Source organism: Mobula birostris, chromosome 1 (assembly GCF_030028105.1).
Source record: "Mobula birostris isolate sMobBir1 chromosome 1, sMobBir1.hap1, whole genome shotgun sequence".
Taxonomy (NCBI): domain Eukaryota; kingdom Metazoa; phylum Chordata; class Chondrichthyes; order Myliobatiformes; family Myliobatidae; genus Mobula; species Mobula birostris.
The window spans coordinates 57,051,933-57,068,221 of NC_092370.1; the positions used below are offsets into that span (position 1 = coordinate 57,051,933).

Below are 16,289 nucleotides of genomic sequence, written 5' to 3' on the forward strand. Positions count from 1 at the left end.
TCTCACAACTCTCCCGTATTAAAGGATGCAATTAAATCTCATGGTGCATTGATGCCTGGCTCTGCACAATCTAATTTCTTGGCTGTGAAATGTTGAGGTGCTTTGTGGCATTACAGCTACCCAACAGCTGATATTTTCAAATGCAAACTAATGGAAAAAAGATGACATAGTCATGTCACCAGATATCATTAACATTTGCAGATAGAAGCATCTTACAATAATCTGTAATTTGTGAAGGTCAAATAAAAGGGTATCTGTTATATTTTGTGGGTGAAAAAATAAATTCACTGCTGGTGCTTGAATATTCTTCACTCTAATCACTCCAGATGTAGATGAATCTCATAAAGTACATCAGCACAGTTATCAGAGTTAATGAGGCGTTCTGCTGAATCTATTTTGTCTTCAATTAACATGGCTGCAAAATGTAAGGATAAGAATTCCACATATTTTATTGGAAGAATGACGGTGTTTTGCTTCCCGTTTAATCTATAATACAAGGAGAGTTATTTAGCTGAGATCTGATCAATACTACCTTCACTTTGAAATGCAAATTAATGTTCATGTTGGAGTATTAAGAAATGTATTTATGGAAACTACCAAGCAATAGCAGATTCATTCATTTTGTTTTCTATTTGTTATATTGCCTCTCTCAGTCACTGGCTAAGCTCATCAGTTGATCAAATCCTCATCTATATCTTCGTTAATTCTAGGTTTTCCTATTCCATCTTGTTAGTAGCTTTCAACTCTTTACTCTCAATAAACTTGAGATCTTCAAAATTCTGTTGTCCAAGTTTTAGCTGACACCCATTTGTTATGTCTTATTCACACATTGCCCATGTCTGCAGAACTCCATTAGACCTCTGTGAGGCATACTGTACATCAGTTTTAATATTCTCATATCTCCTCTCAAATCCCTGCGTGTTTCTGCCTTTCCTTTTCTCACTAAACTCTGCTAGTCCCCTATGAGCAGTGAAGAAGCACAGATTTTATGCCTCACAGTGCCAGCAATCCAGGTTCAAGCCTGTCTGTGCAGAGTTTGTGTGTTCCCCCTGCAATTGGATGGTTTTGCCTGAGGAGTGAGGGGTGGAGGGGCAGTTTTAACTTTCTCACATATTCTAATGTTGCATGGGTTGGCTTGTTAGCACAGACAGGATCTCCCAGTAGCCACCCACTTCAACTCTGCTTCCCACTCCCATTCAGATATGTCCATACATGGCCTCCTCTACTGCCATGATGAGACTAAACTCCGGTTGGAGGAGCAACACCTCATATATCATCTAGGTAGTCTCCAGCCCCTTGGAATGAACATAGAATTCTCCAACTTCCGGTAATTCCCTCCCCCTCCCTTCCTCTATCCCTATTTCACTTCATCTCCCTCATAGTTCCGCCTCCTCCTACTACTGCGCATTGTTCTTCTGCCAATCATCTCCCTGCTTCCCCTTCCCCACCCCTTTGTCTTTCAAATTACTGGTTTTTTTTCAACTACCAGCATTCTTCAAACCCTCCCCAAAGTTCTTCCTTCAGTCCTGACGAAGGTTTTCGGCCCGAAACGTCGACTAATCTTTTCAACTGATGCTGACTGACCTGCTGAGTTCCTCCAGCGCATTGTGAGTGTTCCTTTGTTAGCACAGGAACAAGCCCTTCATTACATGAACAACGATGCTGATCACAATGCCATATTCCTGCATTCCTTGTAATATTGTTATGTCACAAATGGACCCTATGATCTCTTTATACTTAATGGTTCTAAGGGACCTGCCATTTACTATATACTTTCCCTTTAACATTTGACCTTCTGAAGTATAACACCTCAACTTGTCCAGATGAACTTCTGTCTCCCATATCCATATCTCCAACTGAAGTACTTCATTTGACAACTTTCTTCATTATCTAGAACTCCCCTTAATGTCTCCATTGCATCTACTTCCCACCCTCCAACAGTACGCTCCAGAACCATCCACTCTTTGTGTAAAGAAAATATGCTTCACAGATCTCCTTTAAATTTTCTCCTTCACTACTTAAAGCTATGCCCTCTAGTATTTGACATTCCCACTCTGGGATAAAGTCTCTGGCTACCTACTTTGTTCATGCATTACATTGTTTTATAAACTTCTATCAAGTGCCTTCTCCAGAGAAAACATTCCAACTTTGTCCGGCCTCTCCGAAGGCTCTCCAAGCTGGGTAACATCTTAGTGAACCACTTCTGCACCTTCTCTAAACCCTCCATAACCTTCCAGTCATGGGATGACCAGAACTGGACACAGCACTCTAGATGTGGCCTATTGAAGTGTGAGGAAGTTGTAACTTGATTTCCCATACTTTTCACTCATTGGCCCAACGGATGAAGGCAAGTAAGCCGTATGCATTCTTTACCACCGTATGTATTTGTGTTACTACATTACGGGAGCAATGGACATGCACTCCCTGAGCTCGCTGTGCTCCTAAGGGGCCCTGCCATTTACTCTGTACTTTTCCTTTTCATTTTCATTTGTCAAGCTTCTTCACCAACTAAAGTCCCACCAATTTTGATGTCATCTGCAAAATTATCAACCCTTTGACATCTTTGACCAAATCAAACCACTGGGGTTAAGGTGCAGATCCTTGCAGAAAACAACTTGCCACAATTGTCCATTAATAGAAATACCTCTCCACTACTTCACTCTGTCTTGAATGGATGTCGGTTTTGAACCCAATCTTCCAGCTCACCGTAAATCCCATGTGTCTTATTCTTCTGAATCAGCCGACCATGAGAGACTTTGTCAAGTGCCTTAATCATGTACATGTAGACAATGTCCACAGTTTTATCCTCTTCATTCATTTTTGTCAACACCTCAAAAAACTCATAATAAGTGACAGGGCATGCAGACCATCCCTAATAAGCACATACACTGCCAAATGCAACTCTTACAATTCTGCAAATAATTACTTTCTGTAATTAAATCAAAAGTATGAATTGCATGCCTCAACTTTATTACTGGGTTAAGACTTCTTTGAGATCTAAGGATGTAAACTCCTGACCTTGTTTCTCACTTAGTCAGAACATCCCTGGATTTCAGTGGTATTATATGACAAGTAATATTGATTTAGGAAATAGTGAATTAGGTAGCGTTTAGGTAAGTGCTAAAAGTAAAATCTAAGATAGCAATAATACGGCAATGCATGTTGACATTTTCAGATCTAACCTTTCATCAGAAGTAGTAGTTAGACATACATTATTACAAGTTTTAAGGAAATGAATCCTATTATACTGCTCCCTACTTTTCATTTACATTGAATTCAAAATTGGAAGAAATATCTAATACTTGGCTAATTCAGTACCTTCCATTTAACAGTACCACCCAAAGACAAGTTTGCTGTATTTTCCATGTAAGTTTCTGGTCTTAGATCTATAACGTGAATAAAACATTGCATAATTTTAGTTATGAATGAAGTTACATGATGTGTGATATCAAATTTCTGCCCATTATTTTCCATACTTCAGTATTATGCTGACATAAATACAAATAAAAACTCTATGGAGCCTAATTTCAATTTTACTATTTAACATTTGCAATTTTAAGTTATTGTCCAAAATTATTTTAACTTAATTTAACTGGAACTCAAAGTGTTTCCTATATTGTGGGATGGCACAACGTACTTGACCACAATATGTCAGCTTGTCTTTATTTTCTACAAGGAAGTATCAAAGCTTGGGTTTCCAAAAGGGAGCAAGAGAGATCATCATGTAAACAAAATAAGTGGTGATCAAAATGGAGCCAATGTCATGGTCCGGTCCGTGAAATCCGCATTCCGGTTCACGGTCCGGTTCATCGATCCTTATTCCGGGTTTTCCTGTTTTCCCTTGTTCCATTGGGTACCTTAATTGAGTCACCTGATTCTCGTTTTGGGCTGGCACATAAATACCTCTGCAAATGAAGGACTGCCTGCTGGACTGTTCCCTTTCCTTCCCCTTTGAATTCCTGACAGTTACCTCGGCAGTCATCCTGGCCCTGCGAAAGCATCCCGGCCCTGTGCTCCAAGAAGGAGTGCCAGCTCTGTACCCAAGGGCCTAACTGAGCTGAGTCCAAGAGCCAAGTCCTGCCCTGGAGTTCCACGTCCTTCCCAGGAGTATCCCGCCCAGCCTGGTGCTGGAGTTCCCTCGTCCAGTCCAGGAGTCTCCTGTCTAGTCCTAGCCACGTCCGAGTACCTCATCCTGTCCAAGTCAAGGCTTAATGTTCTCATCCTGTGCATGTGCCTCATCCTGTGCAGGAGTGCCACGTCCAGTCCCGTAGCCATATCTGGTCCTCGCCTAGATCCAGGGCCTGAGCCCGAGTCAAGACCCAGGTTCTGGGTCCCTGTCCAGTCTCTGGCTCGGAGTCCTAGCCCAGGCTCCTAGTTCCAAGTTCCTTGTCCTGGTCATGCTTTCCTGCTCTTAGTCCTAGCCCAGGCCTGGTGTCCTTGACTCATCCAGGGCCTGTGTCCATGTCCAGTGTTGTTTCTTCCTGACTCCCCTTGCTTTCTTGATAAACCTTGTCCTGTTCCTAGTACTTCAGTGTCTGTGTCTTGCATTTGGATCCGCTCCCAATGCTCCCTTATGACAGTCAATCATTATGTAGCAAACTGAAAATGATAGGCATACTCAGCAGGTCAGGCAGCACTGGTGAAGAAAGAAAAGAATAATGCTTCAGGTCAACAACCTTTGATTCTAAAGGATAATACCGTGAAATGAAATATATTTCAGTTTGCAGAGAAAGGGGACTGATGGAAACTAATGGAGAATAACAATCACAAGGGGTGTGGTGCTGGCTCAGGGATGTCGAGATTGCTTGTTAATCACCACACCCCTGCCTGCAGCAGATATGTAGGAACAAGATTAGTACAGAAAAGGGGAGAGGAAAGGCACTGTAACTATGAGATACAAACCACTGAAGAAGCTGGAAATTAGAAACAAATCAAATTTTTGAAATGCTCAGCAGGTAAGTCCAGTTCTGATACAAACCAGCAAGGTTTCTTACTTACAATTGTTGAATTCAATGTTTAGCCTAGAGGGGGTTTGGTACGTCTAATCAGAAGGTGAGATGTTGTTCTTTGAGCTTCCATTATGCTTTGTTGGAACAGTGAAGGAGGACAAAGGGAGACCAGTCAGAGCGGGAAGGAAATGGAGGGTCACCTTGCACATGGATGGTGGTGTTGTGCAAGGTGGTATCCAATACGCTTGGCTTTCCAATGTAGAAGAACCTACCGAGTAGGGTAAACTAAATTGAAAGAAATGCAAGTAATTCTGGTTTGATTTCCTGAAAAATGCATTTAAGTAGCAAGAAAATGAAAAATAAAAGTAGGCATTACAACACATGAGGTTCATGGATTATCAAAGAATGCTGGAACTGCTCAAATGGTCAGGCCTGTTCTTTTATCGTAATTCTTCAGAATGCTAAAGGTGGAAGAAAGATGTGGTTTTTGATGGCAGCACAATGAAATTGGAAAAAAATTACAGAGGATGGTCCTTTCTTTGACTATTGGACTTTGACAGGGTAGGAGTGTATTAGAATGGTATCCTGAGTCTGAGGGAAGGGGATGAGAGACGATGGAGCAAACACAAATAAGAGTCCTTTCAACTACAAAGGTGGGCAAGCTAAGCTTGATGAAGTAGGAAACTATCTTGTGGAAGGTGTGATTATCAGAACAAATAGCACAGAGCTGGAAAAATCAGAGGAATGCAGAGCTAGAAGATGTTTGGTCATAATTGCTAAGGGCATCTATGGGTTTGTAAAGGATATTGTTTGCTGTCCACCAGATGAGATAAAGTTACAGAAACTGGGAAAAGGCAGGGAAGAATTGGAGTCCAAGTGAAATCTGTTTTCTGAATGCTGGTGAAACTGAGGATGGGGCATAAATTTGTAGCAAATGTTCTGAAATATTTGAATTGTATATGTGAGCAGGAAGCAGCAAAAAAAATTGAGGGAGGAGACCTGACTAGAACCAAAACAAGGACTGTTCTACAGGGATAAGCACGGCTTGGAACGGTATTTGTTCCCATGGCCATTCTTACCAGTTGAAGGAAGTGAGCAAGTTAAAGAAGATGTTCAATGTGAGAACAAGTTCAGCTATTCAAAAGAAGGGATGGGAATTAGTTGGACCTCTCTTTAAGAACATAGAAAAATATTATAAAGCAATCATGGTGCAGGATGGAGGTGTAAAGGGATTGGATATTCATGATCAAATGGATTAAGACATCAGAAGTGTTATTGATTTTAAAAAAGATTGATAAAATTGATTTATCAAGGGGAGAAAGAAGAGCTAAGACAGGAAGTAAATTGTCAATGTTTGTCTCTCAGTTCCAGTTTTCTCCTGCTTTTCCATTCATCTTCCATTTGTATCCCATTTGGCTGGATCAACTGTGATTAACATAGAATCACCACCCTCTCTCAGCTGGCATCAATACCACCTATTCTCTCTGGTACTCCATCCTATCACACACATTTCCTTTGTTCTCCCCATTCCCCCTTCTTCACTGTAATTAAGGCATGTTTGATATCTAACCTTTTGAGGTTTGGATCAATTGTGAAGAATCTGACACTTTGACTCTAATCTCTCTACAGATTTTCTATATGACCTGCTGAGTGTTTCCAGCAGTTTCTGGTTTGATTTCAGATATCCAGAATCTTTTTTTTTAATTTAATGAAGTTTCTAAATTTGTATTAAACAAAAGAAAAGCAGAGTTTAATTATTGTAAGAAAGTTCAAGAAAAAGTTAATCTTCGGAGCCAAAGTTAATATTCTAGAAAAGTGTAGTGACATGTGTATTAATGAAGATGTAACTACTGCATTTCCTCCAAATTTAAAGGGTCCACCTTGAATGTATTACCTAGAATTGCTAATGATATCCACATGTTCTTTTTTACATAATAAGGAGAGGCTGGTTCTTTCAGTTTTACCACGATTTGTTGTATTGGAGATGATTAATGACATGTCAAACGTGGAAGATGAACATTTACAGCACCAGTTTCATAAAATCTACATACATCGATATGAAAATGTAAGGTGAGAAATCTATTTGCTCTTAATGTATTTGGTGAAACAAATCTTGCTCAAAAGAAGTTATCTTCTATTGAGTAAGACAATTAGAACTGTTTGGTCATTTACCTTTAAGAATGATCCACAAGGGAGTTAAAATGTTTCAAAGGTGGTCAGACTCTTTTAATATCTGCCAAATATATCATTGAAACCTGCATGACTTGGCTGGTACTTATTTTCCAGACTTGCTTAAACAGTTAAGTAGGCCTGTCAATGGGATGGAAATTATTGGTCTTTATTCTCAGCACTTTAATTATGCAATGAATGATAACACCTACAAACCCATTTACCAGCTCTGCCAGCTGTGTGTTGTCACCAGTTGAGAGAGAATTCTCTAGAATAAAAGCAAATTTTGAGACAGATGCAGTTTTGAAAGGAAGCTCTGAGAAAATGGAAATGCTGTCTGCTGTTAACAAAATGTGAATTCAATAAGCAGGCACTACTAAATGTTGAAATATAGTGCCCTTAGCTGAATAAAGAAGTATTAATGCAATCTTTTCCATTTTTTATTTAGCATTCTTTTTGCAGACGTGAAGGGCTTTACCAACCTCTCTACAACCCTGTCTGCACAGGAACTAGTGGGGATGCTGAATGAATTGTTTGCAAGATTTGATCGGCTTGCACATGTAAGTTAAGCTAAGCACGTGTACAGTAGATAGCGTATGCAATTGAATTTAACAGGAAAACCTGACACAACTTGATTAAAAATTTCTTAAACCCATAATAATATTCTGCCAGATGTAATAAACACGTTCTCACTATTGTCTCCATGTAGGTATGTTTCATTTTCATTAATTAGTTATAGTTGTTTATTAATTGAATGGATTGTTTAAAATGATAGCTGGCATGAATGTTTCATAAACAGCCCCTCACCTGGTTTCACCTATCACCGACTAGCTCATACTCCTTCTTCTACCCCACCCCCAGCTTCTTATTCTGGTTTCTGCCCCCTTCCTTTCATCTGAAAAAGGGTCTTAGCCCAAAATGTTGACTGTTTATTCTTCTTCATAAATGCTGCCAGTCCTGTTGAGTTCCTCCAGGATTTTGTGTGTTTTGCTTAAGATTTTCAACATCTGCAGAATCTCTTGTGTTCATAAATGGTGCTGCTTTCTGTATAAACTTAAGTGCCATGGACATTTTTATAGTAACACAGAATTCATTCTGATCAAAAGAGGTCAAATTCACAATGTGCTGAATTTATTGCACCGCTTTAACAGAAATGAAAATGTTCGATTTCTGTATAAAGGTATATGCTAACAGTTGAGGCCACGCTTGTATTTACGTCTGAAGATAAAGAATAAATCAGAGCATTGAGTATAGGAGTTGGGATGTAATGTTGAAATTGTACAAGGCATTGGTGAGGCCAAATTTGGAGTATTGTGTACAATTCTGGTCACTGAATTATAGGAAAGATGTCAACAAAATAGAGAGAGTACAGAGAAGATTTACTAGAATGTTACCTGGGTTTCATCACCTAAGTTACAGAGAAAGGTTGAACAAGTTGGGTCTTTATTCTTTGGAACGTAGAAGATTGAGGGGGGACTTGATAGAGGTATTTAAAATTATGAGGGGGATAGGTAGAGTTGACGTGGATAGGCTTTTTCCATTGAGAGTGGGGGAGATTCGAACAAGAAGACATGAGTTGAGAGTTAAAGGGCAAAAGTTTAGGGGTAACATGAAGGAGAACTTCTTTACTCAGAGAGTGGTAGCTGTGTGGAGCGAGCTTCCAGCAGAAGTGGTTGAGGCAGTTTCAATGTTGTCATTTAAAGTTAAATTGGACAGCTATATGGACAGGAAAGGAATGGAGGGTTATGGGCTGAGTGCAGGTCGGTGGGACTAGGTGAGAGTAAGAGTTCAGCACGGACTAGAAGGGTGAAGATGGCCTGTTTCCGTACTGTAATTGTTATATGGTTATAATATAGGAAAACAATTCAACAACCAACTGCCTGCAAATCTCTAAAACCAGGAATTGGCAGTAGAATATGACAAATTGTCCAGACTGCAGTATTGATATCTATAGCTTATTTATTGGAAGTTTCAGATGGAGTTTTCAATACAGCAGTCTCATATCCACCAGAAACAATGTAAAGCTGTTTATGTATATGAATTGGGACCATACACTTATGGTAATTTTTAAGAGCAACCCCACCCCACAACCACAGGCTCAATGTACTTATTTGCTCTTTAACAGGACCAATCTTCCTGCTAGTCTGATCAAATATGATCTGAGCTTCCCACCAGCTTTAGGAAGTTGGATACTTGTCAACTTGGATGAAAGGCCATTTACCTTCCCTAAACATTCAATTATTTAAAATTGTTGGTGAACTTTAAAAATTAATAAATGCTGGAAATCTGAACAAAAATAAAAAAAAAATACAGAAAACACAGAGTGGGCAAGTCAGAACTAGGAAAAGAAAGACCAGTAAACGTATTCTAGATATGATGCAAATTAAAGTGTAGATGCCAAATAATAATGATATGTATTCAAAGTTATTTTAACAAGTAAGGAAATATGTGCAATATTGTATCAGACTGCAACAGATGAATATCAAGCAGTTAGTTCAGCTTAAGCTTCAATGCATGCTGAGGGTATATTATCCAGACCAAGATTTCAATGTAATGCTGAGAGATTATTATATTTTAAGAGTCTTGAATGTAATTCAACAGCTGTGGTTACTCTGTCATTGAATACATTCCAGATGGAGAATGATAGATTTTTGAACATTAAGAGGATTAAGGGATATTGGGATCAGGCAGGGAAGTGAACGTGAGGTGAAGGATCAATTATGTCCTTATTGAAAAGTAGAGCAGGCTGAGGAGAATGTACAACCAACTCTTCCTCCGACTTATAACATTCCCATGTCGTTATTTAGATAAGAATTTACATTCATCTGCTTGCCATCTTAGGCACAAAATATGCTGTCCTTTTTCCGAAAATCTTGGCCAAATCTGTGTACAACCAAAATCAAGTTATCTACTGTTCTTCCATTATTGTATCAAGTCTTTATATGTGCCATTTGTTACATCCTCAAAAAGGTTCAGCAAATTTGTCAACACCTTCATTGAACCATTTTGATGCTGCTTGACTGGTGAATGAATTTCTAAGTTATCTTCCAATACTGCTTTCATTACGCTTGCCAAGATTTTTCCAGTAGCAGCTGGGGGTTAATCGGCCAAAAGCTTTCAGCTTTCTGATTTCTTCTTTCCTTGAAGAGTGGTGTTATATTTGCAGCTTTGATTCCCTGGGAACTTTTCAGGATCTTGGGATTTTTGGTAGATTATATCCAATGCATCCACCATTTCTGCAGCCCATTAAAGATCCTAGGATATTGTTCTCTAGTTGGCCTTCTCTGGCTATATGCAATGTTTAAAGTTTCTCTTTCCCTTTACCCCCTGTTTTTCTATTACTAGTGGAATATATTAGTCACTTACAGAGTAACCAGACCCAGTATAATTGTTTAGAGTCTCTAGTACTTCTCTACATCATTAATTCACTAGTCTCATCTTCTAAAGGACAATTGCTCACTTTATCTATTTCTTTCCTTTCAATTTCACCATAGAAGCTCTTGCTATCTGAATTTACATTATTTGCTGGTTTGTTCTCAAAACCTGCTTCTCCTTAAACCATAAAACCATAAGACATAGGAGCAGAAATAGGCCATTCAGCCCATTGAGTCTACCCCACCATTTCATCATGGCTGATCCTGGATCCTGTTCAACCCCATACACCTACCCTCTCACTATATCCAGTAATTCCCCGATCAATCAGGAATCTATCAACTTCCACTTTAAATATACCCATGGACTTGGTCTTCATCGCAGTCTGTGGCAGAGCATTCCACAGATTCACCACCCTCTGGATTAAAAAAATTCCTCCTTCTGTTCCAAAAGGCTGCCCCTCAATTTTGAGATTGTGCTCTCTATTTCTGGATACCTTCACCAGGGGAAACATCCTCCCTACATCTACCTTATCTAGTCTTTTCAACATTCAGTGGGTTTCAATGAGATTCCCCCACATTCTTCTAAATTCCAGTGAGTACAGGCCTAAAGCTGCCAAATGCTCCTCGTATGTTAACCACATCATTTCAAGAATCATCCTCATGAACCTCCTCTGACTCTCTCCAATGACAATACATCCTTTCTGAGATAAGGGGCCCAAAACCGTTGACTGTACTCCAAGTACAACCTGACTAGTGCCTTATAAAGCTCCAGCATTATCTCCTTGCTTTTATATTCTATTACACCTGAAATAAATGCCAACATTGTATTTGCCTTTTTTTTTTACCAGACTCAATCTGAAAATTACCCTTCTAGGAGCTTTGCACAAGGACTCCTAATCCCTCTGCACCTCTAATGTTTGAAACTTCTCTCCATTTAGATAATAGTCTACACTATAGTTCCTTTTACCAAAATGCATTAGATTAGATTATGAGGACACTCAGTCATCGTTTATTGTCATTTAGTAATGCATGCATTAAGAAATGATATAATGTTCCTACAGAATGATACCACAGAAACACAAGACAGACCAAGACTAAAACTGACAAAAAACACATAATTATAACATATAGTTACAACAGTGCAAAGCAATACCATAATTTGATAAAGAGCAGACCATGGGCACAGTTAAAAAAAGTCTCAAAGTCCCGATAGCCTCATCATCTCACACAGACAGTAGAAGGAAGAAAAACTCTCCCTGCCATGAACCTCCAGCGCCGCAAACTTGCCGATGCAGCACCCTGGAAGCACCCGACCACAGCCAACTCTGAGTCCGTCCAAAAACTTTGAGCCTCCAACCAGCCCTCCGACACCGAGCACCATCTCTGCCGAGCGCTTTGACCCCAGCCCCGGCCGCCAAGCAACAGGCAAAGCTAAGGATCTGGGGCCTTCCCCTCCAGAGATTCTGGATCGCACAATAGCAGCGGCAGCGAAGCAGGCATTTCAGAAGTTTCTCCAGATGTTCCTCTGTGCTTCTCATGTCTGTCCCCATCAAATCAGGATTGTGCACGGCATCCTACTTAACAAATAACAGATATTCATTCCGAGTGGCCGCTGCACGCTGTGTCGCGCCACCATCTTCTCTTCTCTAATTATTATACAATTATCTCTCATTCTCTCATTATCATACAATTCCCAACACTGCATTCCATCTGCCACTTTTTTGCCCATTCTTCCAATTTGTCTAAGTCCTTCTCCAATCGCATTGCTTCCTCAGCACTATCTATCCCCTCCACTTATCTTTGTATCATCCGCAAACTTTGCCACAAAACCATCAATTCCACTATCTAAATCACTGACAATGTGAAAAGTAGTGGCATTAATACTGACCCCTGACAAACACCACTAGTCACCAGCAGCCAACCCAGAAAATGCCCCCTTTATTACCATTCACTGCCTACTACCTGTCAGCTATTTCTCTATCCATGCCAGTATCTTTTTTGTAACACCAGAGGATTTTATCATCTTAAGCAATCTCATCTGAGGCACCTTATCAAATGCCTTCTGAAAATCTAAGTAAATAACATCCACTGCCTTTCCGTTGTCCACCCTGCTTGTTACTTCCTCAAAGAATTCTAATAGATTTTTTGTGGCAAGATTTCCCTTTACAGTAACCATGCTGACTTTGACTCATTTTATCATTAATCTCCCAAGTGCCCCGAAACCTCATCCTTAACAATAGACTCCAAAACTCTCCCAACCACTGAGCTTAGGCTAACTGGCCTATAACTTTCACTCTTCTGTCTTCCTCCCTTCTTAAAAAGTGGAGTGACATTTGCAATTTTCCAGTCCTCCGGGACCATACCTGAATCAAGTGATTCTTGAAATATCATGACCAATGCATCCGTTATCCCTTCAGCAACCTCTCTCAGGACCCTGGAATGTCGTCCATCTGGTCCAGGTGACTTATCCACCTTAATACATTTGAGTTTGCCTAGCACTTTTTCCTTTGCAATAGCAATGGCAATCGCTTCTGCTCTCTGACGCTCACAGACCTCTGGCATACAGCTAATGTCTTCCACAGTAAAGACCGAAGCAAAGTACTTATTAAGTTCATCTGCCATTCTTTTGTCCCCCCATTACTGCCTCACCAACATCATTTTCCAGTGGTCCAATATCAATTCTCGCCTCCCTTTTATTCTTTATATAACTGAAAAATTTCTAGTATCCTGCTTTATATTAGCTACTCGTTTTGCCCTCATATTTCATCTTCCCCTCCTTATAACATTCTTAATTGCCTTTTGTTGGATTTTAAAAGCTTCCCAATCATCCAAATTCCCACTCACTTTTGCTACCTTATATGCCCTTTCCCTGGCTTTTATGGAGTCCTTAACTTCCCTAGTCAGCCACAGTTACCTACCTATACCATTTGAGAACTTCTTATTCTGTGGGACTTAGCTATCCTGCACATTGTGAACTATGCCCAGAAACTTCAGCCTCCTCTGCTCTGCCGTCATTCCTGCCAGTATCCCCCCTCCAGTCCACCTGGGCAAGCTCATGCCTCTGTAATTGCCTTTATTCCATTGCGATACTGATATATTTGACTTGTGCTTCTCCCTCTCAAAATGCAGTATGAATTCAATTATATTATGATCACTGTCTTCTGAGGGTTCCTTTGTTAAGCTGACTAATAAAATCTGGGTTATCACCCAACTCCCAATCTAAGATAGCCTTTCCCCGAGTATACTCAAGCACAAGCTGATCTAAAAAGCCATCTCATTGGCATTCAACAAATTTCCTCTTTTTTGACCCAACACCAGCCTGATTTTTTCAATCCCCTTGCATATTCAAGTTCCCCATTATAATTGTGTCATTACCCTTATAACATGCCCTTTCCACATCCCTCTTCATTTTTTTTCTTAGTCATCTTTCTGCCTGATTTCTAAAATTGGGCTGAGTTCACTGCATGCTTTTCCTTCAATTCACTACCATCCTTATCTTCTTTAGTTAACCACAGAAGATGCTTCCTTCTGACCTTCCTTCCTTTTCACTAGTATGTACCTTTGTTGATATAGATGAAAAATCTCTTTAAATGTCTGCCACTGCAATTTTAAGCTTTTTTTTTTAGGTATTACCTCATGGGGTTATGGTTGTTCTCCCCTCTTCCATACAGCATAAAATTCAGCTGTTCCAAAACTCTGCTGTCAGTGTTCTAACATAGACCAAGGCCAGGTCATACATTGCCCCTGTGCCACATGCCTGCACGATATCTAGTCTGATAATATCTTGAAGTTAAACTTATCACCCCAATATTCAAATTCCTCATGACTTTCTCCCTTCTAACCTGATAATCTCCTCCTGCCCTACAACGTGGAGATCTTTACTCTTCAATTCTGGACTTGTATCTGTTATGTTTTGGAAATCTAGAAATTACTCAAAAGAAAAAAAAAAAGAGGTGGGAAATATGTCCCTTAATTTTACTGTCCTTGTCTTTAGTGAGGCGCTCACTTGTGATGCGGTGGTGTTGTGACGTATACCACTCTCATAATTCTTCCGTATAGCCCTTATGAGGTGGGGTTACTGAGCCTGGCAGGTGAGACTTGTGGTTGTGAAACAATCTCAGGTTTCTGGGGCCTGCTCCATCATGGTCGTTGGAGTTGACTCTGAGACTGACAGATCTGGACACCTTTCTTCCCTAACAATTGACTCTGCTCTCCTCAACTGATCAATGTGTCATCTTCAGATGACATCAGAAGCAATCTCCACTGTAGAGGGAGCGGTCCAGTTCTGTCCTTAACCTTTCCAAGTACCCTCCTTTGAACATCTCTGTATCCCTCGCCAGGACTTCTTGTCCAGGAGTGAAACAACAACCCTCCTTGTTTGAGGAGCACTCAATTTGTATCAGCTGTTTGACCTGCATACCCCTTCTGAAATTGGGTTTGAGGAATTCCAAGCCTAAGCGCAACGGATGATCCAGGAACAGCATAGCTGGTGAGTTGTTGGGTGTGGAGTGTTCTGCATTGTGATATGCAAGGAGGAAGTTGGCGAGCTTCTGATTCAATGTTAGTGTAGTGTGTTCTGCTGAATTTGCTTACAGTGCATTCTGTGGACTCTGGGCAAACCTTTCTGCCAAGTCTTTTGTAGCTAGGTGGTACGATGCAGATATAATATATCCTATTCCATTCATTTTCAGGAATGATTGAAACTGTTCCACAACAATCTGTGGTCCATTGTCACTGACTAATTGTTCTGGAGCACCAGTCCTTGTGAAAAGGCTTCTCAACACGTCAACAGTACGCAAAGCTGTAGTGGTGGCTATTGAGAACACTTCTGGCCCACTAATGGCTGCACCCACAACTACCAAGAAATTTGTACCCGTGAATGGTCCAGCAAAATCCATATGAATCCTCGGCCTGGGCAATGCAGTCCTTTCCCAGAGATGGAGAGCCGCTACTCTTGGTATCTTCTGGACATGGTGTTGTCTTTAATAGTGTATGGCAAGCTGGTCAATCTGCTGATCTATCCCAGGCCACCAGACAAAGTTTTGAGCCAACACTTCCATCTAGGCATAGTCAAAGTGATCGCCATGTAGCTTCTCCAACACTTTAGCTCTCAGCTTGAAACAAACAAAACTCTCGATCCCCACATAAGGGAACTTCCCATCAAGGGCAAGCTCATCCTGGTGCTGATAAAAATAAGGGAACTGGAATTTCTGCTGCACATTCCAGCTGTTGTGAGTGGCCATGTAGACCTGAGAGAGTGTGATATCTCTTCTGGTTTCCTTTTGGATCATCTTTGCCTTAATAGGGAGATTTTCAATTTAAATTTGGGAGAATACTTAGAGTAGCGTCCTCTTTTGAAACGTTTTCAGGTAATTCCTTTTCCGAGGATAAAGGGGACAATCCACAGTATTTCCATGATTAATTGCCCTCTTGAATTCAATCCTGTAAGAGTGTCCTGCAAGAAACAGAGCCCATCTCTGCATTCGTGCTGCTGCTGTTAGTAGAACATCCTTTCTGTGGATTGAAAATGGACGCCAGTAGTTGATGATCAATAATGAGGGCAAACTCTCTCCCATGCAGGTACTGGTTGAAAGGCTTTACAGCCCAAAGCAGACTCAAGGCCTCTCTGTCGATCTGTGCATGATTTCTCTCTGTAGCGGTAAGAGAAAGTGATGAAAAGGCTATGAGGCTTTCCATCACTCATAACATGTGACATTTCTGCACCTATACCATAAGGCGAAGTAACGTAGGCCAACTTCACTACACATTGTAGATCATAACGTGTGAGTACGGTGTC

At 40.5% G+C, this 16,289-nt stretch overlaps 1 protein-coding gene across 1 annotated transcript in view; it reads left to right on the forward strand.

Moving 5' to 3' along the window:
- The window catches only part of adcy8 (adenylate cyclase 8 (brain)), a 153,573-nt gene that overhangs the window by 9,816 nt on the left and 127,468 nt on the right, over positions 1 to 16,289 (forward strand). Inside the window, exons 3-4 of the mRNA XM_072260863.1 lie at positions 6,889 to 7,019; positions 7,567 to 7,678. Coding sequence (XP_072116964.1) covers positions 6,889 to 7,019; positions 7,567 to 7,678 — 243 coding nt within the window. The remainder of the gene's footprint in view (positions 1 to 6,888; positions 7,020 to 7,566; positions 7,679 to 16,289) is intronic.